At 37.8% G+C, this 16,804-nt stretch overlaps 1 protein-coding gene across 3 annotated transcripts in view; it reads left to right on the forward strand.

The window, feature by feature from the left end:
* Window positions 1-16,804, forward strand: part of COL19A1 (collagen type XIX alpha 1 chain) — a 374,472-nt gene that overhangs the window by 83,847 nt on the left and 273,821 nt on the right. For all 3 annotated transcript variants that reach the window (XM_082405049.1, XM_082405048.1, XM_082405047.1), the window contains exon 11: window positions 16,448-16,492. In XM_082405049.1, coding sequence (XP_082261175.1) covers window positions 16,448-16,492 — 45 coding nt within the window. The remainder of the gene's footprint in view (window positions 1-16,447; window positions 16,493-16,804) is intronic.

Raw genomic sequence — 16,804 nt, forward strand, 5'->3', positions numbered from 1 at the left:
GTTGGAAGATTTTCAATCACAGTTTCAATTTCATTACTTGTGATTGGTCTGTTCATATTTTCTATTTCTTCCGGGTTCAGTCTTGGAAGGTTATACCTTTCTAAGAACTTGTCCATTTCTTCCAGGTTGTCTATTTTTTTGGCCTAGAGTTGCTTGTAGTAGTCTCTTAGGATGCTTTGTATTTCTGCGGTGTCTGTTGTAACTTCTTTTTCATTTCTAATTTTATTGATTTGAGTCCTCTCCTTCTTTTTCTTGGTGACTCTGGCTAATGGTTTATCAATTTTGTTTGTCTTCTCAAAGAACCAGCTTTTAGTTTTATTGATCTTTGCTACTGTTTTCTTTGTTTCTATTTTATTTATTTCTGCTCTGATCTATATGATTTCTTTCCTTCTGCTAACTTTGGGTTTTGTTTGTTCTACTTTTTCTAGTTCTTTTAGGTGTAAGGTGAGATTGTTTATTTGAGATTTTTCTTGTTTCTTGAGGTAGGCTTGTTTAGCTATAAACTTCCCTCTTAGAACTGCTTTTGCTGCATCCCATAGGTTTTGGATCGTCATGTTTTCATTGTCATTTGTCTCTAGGTGTTTTTTGATTTCCTGTTTGATTTCTTCAGTGATCTCTTGGTTATTTAGTAACGTATTGTTTAGCCTCCATGTGTTTGTGTTTTTTACGTTTTTTTTTTCCCTGTAATTGATTTCTAACCTCATAGCGTTGTGGTCAGAAAAGATGCTTGATATGATTTCAATTTTCTTAAATTTACTGTGGCTTGATTTGTGGCCCAAGATGTGATGTATCCTGGAGAATGTTCCGTGTGCACTTGAGAAGAAAGTGTAATCTGCTGTTTTTGGATGGAATGTCCTATAAATATCAATTAAATCTCTCTGGTCTATTGTGTCATTTAAAGCTTCTGTTTCTTTATTTATTTTCATTTTGGATGATCTGTCCATTGGTGCAAATGAGGTGTTAAAGTCCCCCACTATTATTGTGTTACTGTCGATTTCCTCTTTTATAGCTCTTAGCAGTTGCCTTATGTATTGAGGTGCTCTGGTGTTGGGTGCATATATATTTATAATTGTTATATCTTCTTCTAGGATTGATCCCTTGATCATTATGTAGTGTCTTTCCTTTGTGTCTTGTAACATTCTTTATTTTAAAGTCTATTTTATCTGATATGAGTATTGCTACTCCAGCTTTCTTTGAATTTCCATTTGCATGGAATATCTTTTTCCATCCCTTCACTTTCAGTCTGTATGTGTCCCTAGGTCTGAAGTGGGTCTCTTGTAGACAGCATATATATGGGTCTTGTTTTTGTGTCCATTCAGCAAGCCTGTGTCTTTTGGTTGGAGCATTTAATCCATTCATGTTTAAGGTAATTATCAATATGTATGTTCCTATGACCATTTTCTTAATTGTTTTGGGTTTGTTTTTGTAGGTCCTTTTCTCCCCTTGTGTTTCCCACTTAGAGAAGTTCCTTTAGCATTTGCTGTGGATCTGGTTTGGTGGTGCTGAATTCTCTTAGCTTTTGCTTGTCTGTAAAGCTTTTGATTTCTCCATTGAATCTGAATGAGCTCCTTGCTGGGTAGAGTAATCTTGTTTGTAGGTTCTTCCCTTTCATCACTTTAAGTATATCATGCCACTCCCTTCTGGCTTGTAGAGTTTCTGCTGAGAAATCAGCTGTTACCCTTATGGGAGTTCCCTTGTATGTTATTTGTCGTTTTTCCCTTGCTGCTTTCAATAATTTTTCTTTGTCTTTAATTTTTGCCAGTTTGATTACTATGTGTCTCGGCGTGTTTCTCCTTGGGTTTATCCTGTATGGGACTTGCTGCGCTTCCTGGACTTGGGTGGGTATTTCCTTTCCCATGTTAGGGAAGTTTTCTACTATAATCTCTTCAAATATTTTCTCTGGTCCTTTCTCTCTCTCTTCTCTTTCTGGGACCCCTATCATGTGAATGTTGTTGTGTTTAATGTTGTCCCAGAGGTGTGTTAGGCTGTCTTCAATTCTTTTTATTCTTTTTTCTCTATTCTGTTCCGCAGCAGTGAATTCCACCATTCTGTCTTCCAGGTCACTTACCTGTTCTTCTGCCTTAGTTATTCTGCTACTGATTCCTTCTAGTGTAGTTTTCATTTCAGTTATTGTATTGTTCATCTCTGTTTGTTTGTTCTTTAATTCTTCTAGGTCTTTGTTAAACATTTCTTGCATCTTCTCAATCTTTGCCTCCATTCTTTTTCCAAGGTCCTGGATATCTTCACTATCATTATTCTGAATTCTTTTTCTGGAAGGTCGCTCTGAATTTTTTTTTGGAAGGTTGCCTATCTCCACTTCATTTAGTTGTTTTTCTGAGGTTTTATCTTGTTCCTTCATCTGGTACATAGCCCTCTGCCTTTTCATGTTGTCTGTCTTTCTGTGAATGTCGTTTTTGTTCCACGGGCTACAGGACTGTATTTCTTCTTGCTTCTGCTGTCTGTCCTGTGGTCTAGACTTCTTTATTGTGGGGTGTAAAATAAGATTTAATTGGGTTTACACAATGAATAAAGGGAAAGAGGATAAAATTCCCCTGTTATATTTTAAAACAGAATTTACTAAGATTGGTATAAAATACTGTTAATTGGCACTTCCCTGGTTGCGAAGTGGTTAAGAATCCACCTGCCAATGCAGGAGACATGGATTCGAGCCCTGGTCCGGGAAGTTGCTCCCACATGCCGCAGAGCAACTAAGCCCATGCGCCACAGCTACTGAGCCTGCACTCTGGAGCCCACGAGCCACAACTACTGAGCCTGCATGCCACAACTACTGAAGCCCGTGCACCTAGAGCCCCTGCTCTGCAATAAGAGAAGCCACTGTAATGAGAAGCTGGAGCACCACAACGAAGAGTAGCCCCCGCTCGCTGCAACTAGTGAAAGCCCGCGCACAGCAACAAAGACCCAACGCAGCCAAATAAATAAATAAATAAATAAAATAAGTCTAAAAAAAAATACTGTTAATTGAATTTGGTGCAACAAGGTGACATCTCTTGGATCCTATTTGCAGAACCAGGCATAAGGTGCTGCTGACTGGCTGTGGAGGAGGCTCTCAGCTCCGAAAAGGAGTTCTCAGCAGGCAGGACTCAGTACAGGAGCTAGAGAGTAATCAAGAGGCTCAACCGCTGCAGAAGTTGATCAAATCAATCTTCATCAAGGGCCGTGAGAGTAAGAAAGCAGCAGGCTGGGAAGTTAAGCATGCAAGCCAAGAAATTCTCCAGAAAAAAATAGTTTCTTAGAAAAGCAAGGGCATTTTGGGCTGAGTGAAGGAGCTGGAGCAAGATGTGGTGTTCCAGGCAAACACAACTCAGAATTAAAGATGCAGTTGCTTTTCCTAGAAGCCCAGATCTGTAGAAAGAATTTCATGAGATGATTCATCCAACACTCCACTTAAAGTAAAACTGCAGTAGATATAAGGGAATACACTAGCTAGCAGTGAATCATTTGGACGTAGTAATTCTGGGAATGGAAAGCCTCAGCCCTTTGGGCCCATTTGGTCAAACTGGTGACAAGAGTGAGTCTCACAAGATCTGTGTGAAGATGCTGTCTCCAGGGAACTTAAAAGCTGAAGTGTCCTTCGACAGATCAATGGATAAAGAAGATGTGGCACATATATACAATGGACTATTACTCAGCCATAAAAAGAAACAAAATTGAGTTATTTGTAGTGAGGTGGATGGACCTAGAGTCTGTCATACAGAGTGAAGTAAGTCAGAAAGAGAAAAACAAATACCATATGCTAGCACATATATATAGAATCAAAAAAATATATATATATAGTTCTGAAGAACCTATGGGCAGGACAGGAATAAAGACACAGATGTAGAGAATGGACTTGAGGACATGGGGAGGGGGTAGGGTAAGCTGGGACAAAGTGAGAGAGTGGCCTTGACATATATACACTACCAAATGTAAAATAGATAGCTACTGGGAAGCAGCCGCATAGCACAGGCAGATCAGCTCGGTGCTTTGTGACTACCTAGAGGGGTGGGATAGGGAGGGTGGGAGGGAGATGCAAGAGGGAGGGGATATGGGGATATATGTATATGTGTAGCTGATTCACTTTGTTATACAGCAGAAACTAACACACCATTGTAAAGCAATTATACTCCAACAAAGATGTTAAAAAAAAAAAATGCTAACGTGGTGAAGGAGAGGCCATATCCATGGTACTCTAAAACCAATACACACTGTCCTGGCAAACTCTCTCTCATGTTTCCCCAAGCAGTCTCCACGAGTTTAATTTACTTGAGTCGCTCTCAGAGAGCCTCACAGACAATCAGAGAATTTGTGCAGCTTCCTGTGGTGCTAACCATGGTATGAGGCTGCACTTAGCCCTTGGGTCCTGGTTTCAGGCATCTTCAGGGACCTTCCCAATATCTGTAGAATCACCAAGTCTTTGACCATATCCTCTCTTCAAGGGCACAGTCACTGGTGGTGCCAGGTCTACTTCTAACTTGTCACTTCATTTAGCTGTTAAAGGTATATAACACTCATCAGTGAAGAAATGTCACCTCAAGAGTGTTTTTCTCACTTCTATAATCCACAGGCTACCATTTATTTAAAATATCTCTAATGAATATACACAAAATGAAAATAACAAGAAAGCTACTATGTTATCTGATGGCATGCTTTATAAGTTTTAAATATTTGACCCCAATGAAGATACATCAATTTTTTTTTTATTTTTTAAATTTCAGAAATTTTAAATTATAATTGTAAAGATGGGCACTTATGTTTGGGGTACAGTACTTCTGTTATTTTATGATGAAAATAACTTGATTGATTTTTCTAAGTTTCCAAAGAAAAATTATTTTTAAAGTGTTATGTATCCTCAGAGCCATGTCTCCCACAGGGTCTTAATGCATCTCCCAGAGTATGCATACAGCGTCCCCGAGCTTGGCCTGGATTCTGCTTCTCAACAGTTGTGATTCGTTGGGGTTCTTTTCTTAGAATTAGAAGTGCTTAAGAGTTCTGTTAAAAGGCAAAATAAAAAAAGATGAATTTGCTCACTTGGAGCAAGAACATACGCAAAGTGCCATAGAACCTATATCTCAGGTATAATATTCTCAAAGTGAAGTTTCTTTTTAAGGTTTAATATTTAAACTAGAAAACTGATTTATATGAATGGAGAGAAGCCTATTCTGAGCAGCGTAGAGTAGAATTTGCATATTAACTGCACTTTATACTTACATACAATGTGATACAGTAATAAATGAAGTGATTTGCATATAAATCCCTTTAGCCTAAAATAAACCTACACTTTGAAGTTTGGTGAGGTGATAGCAATAAATTTTTTTAAGTCAAGGCCCTGAGCAAAGTATTAGTTTCTTGAGGTGGCATTTTTCTTCTGAGGCCCAGGAGACTTTATGTAATATGGAATCATGGAGACTTTGAAGATGAAGAACTATAGCATTTAATTATGCTCTTTTGTAATTATAATACGCATCACCTTGTACAGACTTGCATAGGCCTTCTAACCTGATAGATATATAGCCTTACTGCCAACACACCACAGAAAAATATCTGTCCCCTTTACGTTTACTCAGCACAGCTAGGATTTTGCCTAAGATATTTGGTAAGTTTCCTGTTCTGGGTGCAAATAAGAAAATCTACTCTATGTAGCAAGGGTTCTTAGATATTAGTCACTGGTGACTTCTGGTCAGCTTGGTTGGACAGAAGCCACTGTCAGTCAAAACAAGTAAATTGGATGGTTCAGTTTCCAAGAGAACTGAGTGGCTTAATGCATGAGATCACACAAGGGCATGCACACATATGTCATACACACACACACACACACACACACACACACACACAGGTGCTCACAACTCACTTCCTAATGATATGCAGTGGGAAAATGAGATTGGGCCACTGGAGCAAATCCTGCCCACTGTCCTACCTCCAGACTTCACACTCAAAGCATGCTTGCATTTGCTCCTTGAATATTGCCAACAAAACATTGCCTCACTCCCTATTTCACTTGTGTATGTCATGTATCAGATATGTTTTTTGAGAAGCAGGGATAGTTTTTTAAAATAGGAATAATTATCTTCCAATAATCTTAATCCTAATAACGTGATAGGAAAAAATTAAATAAATATAGAGCCTAATTTATGCTAAAACCAATTTTCTATCTGCTGAATTACCTAGAATTTGTCCTAAAGTGTTTATTTTAGTGGGAAAACTTTTGATAGATTTATTTCACTTTTCGTGGGGTAGGTGTGCAGTAAGTGATAGCCCTCACTGTTCTATCATTCAGTTATTAAATACTCAGAGTTATAAACATCTTGGATTTGAATCCCAGCTCAAATCCTTGCTCTGTGTAATTTGGGACATGTCTCTTACAATTTCTAAGTTTTCTTTTTATGAAATGGGAATTATATTGTACCTACTTATAGTTTTGTCTTAAAGATTAGATGAAATAATTCATGAGATTGCCAGCTCAGTGCCTGATAAATAAATATTTGGTAAACAATAGATATAATTTTAAAAGAAAACAGTTTAATGATTCTATTATTCTAAACTCTAGCTTACTAAGAGACTAAACTAGAACCCATTTGAGGAAATTTATATTATTTATTCAAAATATATTGAGTGGAAAAGTTAAAATAAAAGTCACATATCTTAGAAAACTTTGACTTCTTAAAACAAACTGGATATTAGGAATCTAATGAATTTTCAACCTAACCAAAAAATATGAGTACAAACTTTTACAATAATAATAATAGTGGCCATTTACTTTATAATTATTATGTGCTAAATACTATCAAGAGACTTCTTTACATTATTTCATTCATTCCCCACAGTATCTCTGTGAGGTACGATTTATCATCACTGTTTCACAGATGGGGAAACTTCCCCAAAGTTTCATCACTAACTACTAGTGAAATCAGGATTTGAATCTCTACCCACGTGAATCCATGGCTCTGGCACCTTTACCATATTACCTCGTCTGAAGCGTCCCTCAAGTGCTCACATTTCCTTTGCAGACAGTTCTGAATTAGATCTTAAATTCATTTATCTGCAGGCTAGAGAGGGAACTGCACAGGGGACTTCCTTCCTTCCTGCTCCAGGGAGAACTGTGTCCCTTGTCTTGAAATCTATAGACCCTTTTAAAGTCTGCCTATCCTTAGAGATAACTCTCCCAGCCTCAGAAAATTGTGTCCATCTCTTGAAAATCATCATCATATGTTTTTCACCAAATGAAAGGATTGTGTCTCGCTTTACTTTCTGAAATAAGTATTATGAAAACAATGCAGTTTTATTTTGTCTGGTTTCCAAATTCCAAATTATATTTAAAATATGCTTCAAAACTTCCCAAACCTGACTCTCTGGAGATCCTGTCTGACCTCCAGGCAGGCCCATCATGGCCACACTGTCCAGATAAACCTTACCTCAGTGTCTAATCTAGAAACTTCTCTATTTATGCTCTTCTCCAAATATGCTTTTGATATTTTATATATATATATATATATGTGTGTGTGTGAATTTTATATTCATTTGATCAAATATATCTATAAATTGTATATTTACTTGATCAAAAATACAAGTGTTTCACCTAGTACCGTGATGTTCTTTTTTAAAAAAAATCAAACTTGTAGAGGTAAAAAGCCATATGCATTAAGGCGCTTAAGAAGTGTATCTGATAGCGTGGTGAGAGAATTGCCAAGTTGCATGTCTTAAAAATAGCTGGGCTAACTGTCCTCATTAAGAGCTGCTTTGTGTACCAGGTCTTTTCACCATCAACTCTGAAGCCCCAGCTCTTTGCAGGAGGGTGAGACCAAACTGGACAGATCCATTGTTCCCTAACTGTCTTTATATTTCTTTTCTGTTGGAAAATGAAATGACTGTGATATTTGAATCTTGGTTTTCCCTTAAAAAGACATTTTATGAAAAGACTGCAGCTTCAGGAAATAAAGGCAGATGCTGTTACAGTTTATGCAAGCGCAGACAAGGCCGGTAGCTGTTGTGAATTATAATGAATTCTGCAACAGCCCTGGTCCAGATGTAGCATTAATGCCTCAGATACTCTGAAACTTACAGGCATTTATTGAGAAAGCTAAAGAATTTTTTTTTGTCATTTGGCTTTCTCCCTGCATTATCTAGTTTCATCCAGTTTGCCAGTGAAATTCAGAATTAAGATTAATTTCAGAGTTCCTCCCAAGATAAAAAAAGTTAAAATATCTATTAGTATGTGACAATTTATTGTCCAAATTGCAACACTAAATGAGGAGAAAAAAATGTACAACACAGCTTTATTCTAAAAATGGGATATTTCCTTTCTGTGAAATTGTCAAGGTTTATAAAACAAGTATGAGCTCCATGTTAGGAGAAAATATCTCTTAAACAGAGAATCACACACATACTCCCGTATTTCAGAAAATCCTGCAGTGAATAAAGGTATAGTCAAATCTGGACATAGGATTGAACTTTTTATCATAACCAATTTCTATTCATGGTAAAAATGACCACAGAGAAAACAGTTTTGTCAGCCTGCTTCTTGACCTCACTTACTAAAGTTACAAGAATGATACTTGAATTATCAGTGAAAAATGACTGCCTTTACCTGGAGTAAGTCTCATTTAATTGTCTTATCTGTGGGCAGTATATTGATACAAGATAGCACTAAAATAAGCAGAAACCCGAGCAGGACAGAGGTAATAGAAGGATAGGAAAAAGAAAAAGAGACTTGCTCACTCTGCAGCTGATTTTATTTCTTAGTGGTTTCTTATTGCCTCCTAATGCCTTCCACTCGCACCCCAAGTGGAGCAGTTGGCAGAGAACAGAGCAGGTGGGTGACAGGCTCAACACATGCAGTGGATCTGCACCCCGGCACTCGACTTTTATTTGCTAAACGGTTAGCCAGATTTTAACAAGCTAGTCTGCTAATGTTCCTATTTGGTTTAATGCACTGTGAGAATCTAGCACACAGATATTAAAATATTGCCATAAAAAAGATCACACAGTCTCTGTTTCTCTGCATAGTTTAGTGGCTAATTATTTTAGTCTTTTTAAAAAAATTTTTATTCCAGTAGAGTTGATTTACAATGTTGTGTTACTTTCTGCTGTACAGCAAAGTGATTCAATTATACATATATATACATTCTTTTTCATATTCTTTTCCATTATGGTTTATCACAGGATATTGAGTATAGTTCCCTGTGCTCTACAGTAGGACCTTGTTGTTTATCCATCCTATGTACAATAGTTTGCGTCTGCTAATCCCAACCTCCCAATCCTTCCCTCCCTCCCCCCTCCCCCTCCCTCCCCCTCCCTCCCCCTTGGCAACCACAAGTCTGTTTTCTATGTCTGTGGATCAGTGTCTGTTTTGTATGTAAATTCATTTGTATCATTTTTTTAGATTCCACATATAAGTGATATTATATGATATTTATCTTTCTCTTTCTGACTTACTTCACTTAGTATGATAATCTCTAGGTCCATCCATGTTGCTGCAAATGGCATTATTTCATTCTCTTTTATGGCTGAGTAATATTCCATTGTGTGTGTGTGTGGTGTGTACACACACACACATACCACATCTTCTTTATCCATTCATCTGTTGATGGACATCTAGGTTGCTTCCATGCCTTGGCGCTATTGTGAATAGTGCTGCTATGAAAATATGGGTGCATGTATCTTTTCTAATTATAGTTTTGTCCTAATTATTTTATTTCTGGTGTAGATTACTGAGGTACTCAGTAGGGAGTTTAGAGATGGAATTGTTATTTTATATAGACGTCTACAGGTTCAGATAATAGAATTTTCTTAATGTGGCTGTGTCTAAAGGAGCTTTTTGCAGTGTAGTCAGGGTTGTCATAGCCTGTGGAAGGTCATGCATGAACTTGTTGGGTAAGAGAAGAAGATTCGAGAGGATGACCACAGTCAGTATCTTTCTCTCCTCCCACCATCACTGCATTTTCACAGATCACTGACTTCACAGCTCAAGAAAAGTTGCATCTATTTCATGAATTCTCCTTGGCCACCAGGCTGACTTAGCAGCCCTGCACTCTGCTCGTGTAGCACTTTGTTTACATTACCCACATAGTCTGTGTGTCTTGGTCCCCACTGTGAGCTCCTGGAGAACAAGGGCTAGGGGTCGTTCTCACACCTGTCACCACAGCCCCTGGCCCAGCGTGTGGCACCTCCTTGGTTCTGCATAATGTTTGTTGAGCGGTTCAGAGCTCAAGTCAATAGAGAAGAGAAACAGAGGGTGATTGCTAGAAAACCATGCCAAGGGAGGATTGGAAAGGCCCCCAGAGGCCGCAAGGCTTCGGTCCAAATCTCCTGTGCTGTCTGCAGAAGCACACTTCAGGGAATAGGAGGGCCAGAGACTCTCCCATGTCTGGTGAAGCTGACAGGGGTGCTTCCGGGGGTGAAACAGAAAGAGAGGGAGGAGTGTGCAGCCCCAGAACTGGCTTCCCATTTCCCTTGGAGACAACATGTCTCTCCCTCCTCTCTCCAGCATAAATCTCTAGGCGATTCTGCTGCCTTGTCCTCCGTACTAGGTTTGAAAATCTCCTGACTTTCTTACAACGTTGCTAAGGCATGTTCTTCCTCCAGACCTTCACAGCCATTTATCTCAGGTCTAAAGATAAGTAACCAATGCCTTCAGTGCATTGAAGCTCCAGTAGAAGTAATTGATACAGAGTGGAACTCTAAATTACTCAGCATGAGGACTACTTCGGACCAGAAATAGCCTGCAGTTACTGGTGTCTCACTGTCTCCAAGCAGGAGCTTACTGATGACACTGTGCTTCTCTGTATATCTTCACAGTTATCTCGTGTTAGAACACTTGATTCAGATGTCACTTACTCCACTCTAGGTATTTCAGTGGATGATTTACACTAAATGTCCTCTGTTTCCCTGGTACTTTTGTGAAGCTTCAAGTTTACTTCAAGACTGCCTTACAGCTAGTCTCACAAGAAAGTGAAAAGCCCACACACTCATTCTTAACAGATCCACTTTAAGAAAACCATACCGATGACATAGGAGCCTAGCTTTTGTGATGGGGTCTTACAACATTGGCCAAGGCTCAATTCCCTAACTTTGCTGTAAGTGGAAAGAAACATTTATGTACCCAAACCATTTCAAAATTACTTGTTTTTTATTTGAATAACTCAGCGTAATTTGCACTCCAGTAATTTGAAAAAAGGATTGTAAAAATATCCTCTTTGAAAGGAAAACGTAATGGTTTTAGTTGACTACAAGTTCAATGTATGCACAAGCAATTTAGCTTTAAAAAAGCAAGTTGTAGTAATGCAGGTATTGTATAGTATCCAGAACAAGGTGTGTGTGTGTGTGTGTGTGTGTATGCCAGTCCTAATCTCTGTGTGGTTGAGACCATGTCTGGAGTGATGTGCTGAATTCTCAGTGCCACTTTTTAAAGGACAGTGTGTGCCCAGGCAACAGTTACTATAATATTAAGGGACTCCAAACTATCATTTGAAAAATGATTGGATTACTGAATAGGCTTGATGGTGACACAAAGGGATGTCATGTATAAGTCCCATATGATATTTGTCCTGTGTGAAATAAGACCAATGGGCAGAAATTTGGGAAAGGTTAATTTGGGTTCAGAAGGCATTGTTTCAATATCCATACATCAAATTGTTTTGTTTTGCTCTCCACAATGCAAATTAAACAGCAAACTAGCCTGACTTTAAGAAGCTTTCAATAGGGTCAGTACCTTAGCAGATTCTTTGGTGGAGCTGGTGATACAAATGTATAAATTTACACCTGTCCCTGTATTTAAGAATACCCACCCTGCTTGTTTTCTAGGTGTGTGCCCTTGCATGTACTTGTGTGCACACAGATACACTCAGGTTAATAGTTTTTGAGAAAGTAGATGTTGGGTTCAGCTGCTACTAACTCCCCACATTTATATTACTATGATTAAAACATGTATTGACCATGTATTACCGATGGTGGGCTGGCTTTCTCTTCTTTGAAATGACCATAAGAATAAGTAATAATAGGGTCTCATTCGTTTTTGTTTAAGAATGTTTTAAATTTGCCTTATTCTGAGCATTCATGTGATAATATATCCGCATGTGTTAGCTGCATGAAGGATCCAACAAATACAAAGAATTCAAAAAGTTTGAAGTTTTAAACCCTATGAAGTACATAGTTTTTTTACTTAACAATTTATTTCTTGGAAAGAAGTCCCAGAATATAGAAGGAAAAAATACTCTTCCCTGAAATAAAAGGACTCTGATTGGACGAGATAGCAGAAAAAATATAGGAGATACATGTTTTATTTCCTGAAATATTTAGTTGAGTGGCAGGAATTTAGAACCATATAAAAATTAAATCTCGAAAGATTATGGCCTGCGTACAGCAGGACTGTTTTTGGAATTGTAGAGGTCAAGTTAGTGATACACAAAATCATAATCAGATTTACTTTTGGCTGCTTCCTTTATTGGTTTTCATGCTAGGATTCTGGCATTCCACTTCAGATACTTGTTCCAGCTGTTGCACTCAAAACTCAATTTAAGTAAATTTACTCTTAATGAATATGAATTAATTAGTGGGAAAATATTGATATACTTCTGAGTATACAGTAAATTCAAACAGAAGATTGTGTTCCTGGGAAACTTGCTCTAAGTAAAATGATAGGTCAAATTACATTTTTAAATATGGAAACAGTGTTATAAATAGGATCTCAGACTTTTTTTTTAACATCTTTATTGGAGTATAATTGCTTTACAATGGTGTGTTAGTTTCTGCTTTATAACACAGTGAATCAGCTATGCATATACATATATCCCCATATCTCCTTTCTCTTGTGTCTCCCTCCCACCCTACCTATCCCACCCCTCTAGGTGGTCACAAAGCACCGAGCTGATCCCTCTGTGCTATGAGGCTGCTTCCCACTAACTATCTATTTTATATTTGGTAGTGTATATATGTCCATGCCACTCTCTCACTTTGTCCCAGCTTACCCTACCCCCTCCCCGTATCCTCAAGTCCATTCTCTACATCTGCAGGATCTCAAACTTTTTAATCAAAGTCTGAATGCCTAACTTTTTAAAGAAAAAAATCACCAAAACATAGTATATAACTTTCTATTTTCCAGGCTTAGGTCTAGTTATAAGGGAATTTTCATTTACCTGCTTAATGTGCCTTTCTTTGCTTGGTCTCATTGGTGCTAGGTTTGCAAACTACAGCCCTAGGGAGTGTGATTCTTTATTAAATGTCTTTCAGACAACATGTATTTCCTGCATAAGAAAAGGCATTGATTCCAATGTCAAAGAAATCAGGAAAACTAATAATTTATCTTGTATGCCTAGCTGTGCTTACATCCGGGAAATGAGCAGTGATAAAAAGGAGGTAAAATGAAATCCTTTGATCAGCTTTTCAGAAAGCCACCAGTTGCTCCTAAATCACACCTAAGTTTTTTTCCAAAGCTTTCCAAAGAGGTTACTTTGAATTCTGGAAACGGTTTTTTGGGTTGCTCTGTGAAGTTGAAGACACTCTCTGTATTACACTAATAACATGGCATCAATGCTATCAGCAGCAATGTTAGATTCTGCCCTGCTTTATATTACACGTATTCATACATTGCCCATCTGGAGCTTGAATTTGTAATACGAAAGGGACGCAGGCCCTCTGATGGAAAAACCTGTAATAGAAAGTATATGCCGGAGAAACAAATTTTGAAAGTTATAGTAGATACAGGAGACATTGATTATAATCTTCTTTCAATAATGGGCTAAAGTATTGATGGGAAGCCAAAAAAGAAGCTTCTTATTTCCTCCTGTGCTGAGACTGGGAGCATCGAGGGACAGCAAGAGTTTAGAAAAAACAGCTAATGTCTGCTCATCCAGTAATTTTAGGCAGGCATTTATTTGTTGGATAGAATTCAATTTGACCCCAAGCTGCATGGGCACCAGAGCTTTGAAACTGTGATTCAGAGTAAAGAAGGGCTCATTCTGTTGACATAAATTAGGTTTTAGATAAAGTCCTGACAGGAGAAACATAGTCTGTTAATCTGTTTAACAAAAATTTGCTCTTTAAGACTATTTTCTTCTTTAGTTGTTATGCTACTTAGTAGTTTTTTTTTTGAGATATAGTCAGAAACGAATATGCTAATTTATCCCTCAGGGACTGGAAAAATGACAAATGATTTTACATGATTATAAGTTTCTATGTCAGACATCTCTGGTAACTTTGAGAAGATCTGTGAGAAGAAAATAAATTGGTTTCTGAATACCAAAGTTACAGACTTGAAGCTTCAAAAGTTTTCCAGTATCTCAAAATCTTTCACATGTTGCTGTGTCACGTAAAGCCCACTCATTTCCTGGGAAGAGTAATCAGTGGTGTCCATTGGGCTATCATGGAGCTTAGAATTATGTTTACAAAACAAATTTTTGGTCAGGAAAGAGCAGAGACCAATTAACACTGGCCATAGGAAAACACTTTAATTGCAACAATCGTAAAACCAGTGTCCATTAAAGAGAGAAACATTCTTCCTGTCAAGGAAGACTGGAACCCAGTTGACAGTGCATCTGGGTGTGACCCTAACCTGACGTGTGCCAGAGGTGGGCCTTTACGTGCCAGTCTTTGGAGCACATGACACATAGGAGTGAGCTGTGAGCAAAGAAAAAGGGAAGGAGCTACTGACATTGCTTTCTTTTTTCCAAAAAGTATTTTTGGCAGTGTAGACTGTGTCAGTGTACCTTACCGGATTACAAACCATATCTTGTTATCGTGTGTAACTTGTAATATGATGTAAAACATTATATTGGATCAACCAATGAAAATAATTCTGCTCCTCATGGACAAGTGGACATACTTCTGTGATGAGTAACAGCTCCGTTTCCATAGAATGTTCCCTGGTGTCAAAAACTTAATGTGCTTTGACTGTCACTTTATTAAGTGAAATGGGAAGTTTCTAATATATCTGTGGAATGCCTCAGGTCTAGAACTATAACAACTTTTTAAATGATAGAAATATATTTATTACATAGATAAGTACATTGTATTTTATTGATGCTTCAACACTTGGCCACAAAGTTTTACCTTTAGTGTTTAGTATATTCTGTGATGATAGCAGTTACACTGTGCAGCACAGATAATTTAATCTAGTCAAAGAAAAGCCTTAGTCTTTAAAATATGTTGTGTATATAGCAGTGCACTGCTGGTAAAGATGACTAAGCCTTTCCAAAAATGTATTAATTGATGAAACGATAACGATCTCTTTAGGCTTAAACAGAGCATATTATTGCTATTTTTAAATGAAAGATATGATTTTTCATATCTCATATCTTTCATTTTTTTTTGAAGATATGATTTTTTCTTCATATATTTGAATTTTATTTTAAAAACTCTAAGAAGTGATATCTAACTTCCTTTTAGGCAATACTTTTTAAAAAAACTGTTGTTTCATAAATGTTTGCTAGAAATAAAGCGGGTCAGTAGAATTGTTAGTTTATTTTGAGCTTTCTAAACCTGGAAACTTGGGAGCCCAGGTCACATCCTTGAAGCAGCAGCATTCCTGAGGCTCCACTGGGAATGTGCACATCCTCCCAGGAGTATCTCGTTCTAGCTTGTGTGCCATTTGCAAACCGGACTTGTCAATCAAAGAGATGGCCCATGAATTCTAGTAATGGAAACTGATAGGCATCTGCTGAAAACCTTGGTACCCAACACAGGAACCAGATGGATGGACAGAACTCAAAATTCTCCCAAGTAACTGTTTCAAGTAGAACGGCATTGGGCACGTCTTCAAAACTGATCTAAAGGCAATCAATGGGAATGAGAAAGAAAGTAGATATGCTTTATATATATAAAAAGATTTTAAATATATATATATATATATATATATATATATATATATATTTAGTTTTTAGATAAGAGGTCACTTACAAGCCAGAATGAAATCTTTTCCATGAGACAGTGCAGGTGGGTGATTAGGTGCGCAGAGATGAAGTAGGTGAACTTGAATTCCGGGTCTATATCCTGATTGTGTAATCATCTGTAAGAAGATGGTCATAATAGTCGTATCTACCTTATAGATTTGTTGTGAGAACAGTGCCTGGCCCATAGACAGCCTGTGTCAGACTTTAATATTATGCCCAGAGGTTTAAAAGAGAGAAAATAAAATAAAGGGCACTAAGTAGCACGTGGGAAAGCATGGGCTGTGGAGTCTGAGAGACTTCGATTCAAATCTTAGGTGATGCTCCCAGTTGGTCACCTTGAGCATGCGACCGAACCTCTCAGAGCCTCCGTTTTCTTATTTTCTGAATGCAAGTACTAGTCCTGGAGTTGGGAGATGAGGGATGGGTGCAAAGCCCCCTGTACTTGATACACGTTCAGCATTAGGCTGCCTTTCCCCGCAACCCTAGAACAAGTTGTTAAAAAACACAAACATTTCTTTATTCACTTGTTTTTTATGGCTAACAAAATTTATTCTGTGTATTTCTTTTAGGGCGAAAATGGTTTACATGGAACTCCAGGCTTACCTGGTCAAAAGGTAAAGAGATTTTTAATGTTTCATATTAGTTAAGAACTTTAACATCTTGAAAGTTGAATGTGCACATAATATAGTGAAGATTTAGAAAATGTGTTTAATGAAATTGAATTCCCTGAGTCAACCACCACTTGAACTTTCTTTCCAAAGAGAACCCATGGAAGCGATCCCTTCTCAAAGGACCTACTTTAGGAGGGAGCTTTATCAGAGAGGTTTAGCCACATGCTTCTCTGGAGGAGTGGGCAGTGATACTTCATGGGGGCCTGGGGAGTGAGCACAGCTGCTCTGGGAATGTTTTCACTGTTGAGTCTAAAA

This window comes from Balaenoptera borealis (assembly GCF_965194805.1).
Source record: "Balaenoptera borealis genome assembly, chromosome: 9".
NCBI lineage: Eukaryota > Metazoa > Chordata > Mammalia > Artiodactyla > Balaenopteridae > Balaenoptera > Balaenoptera borealis.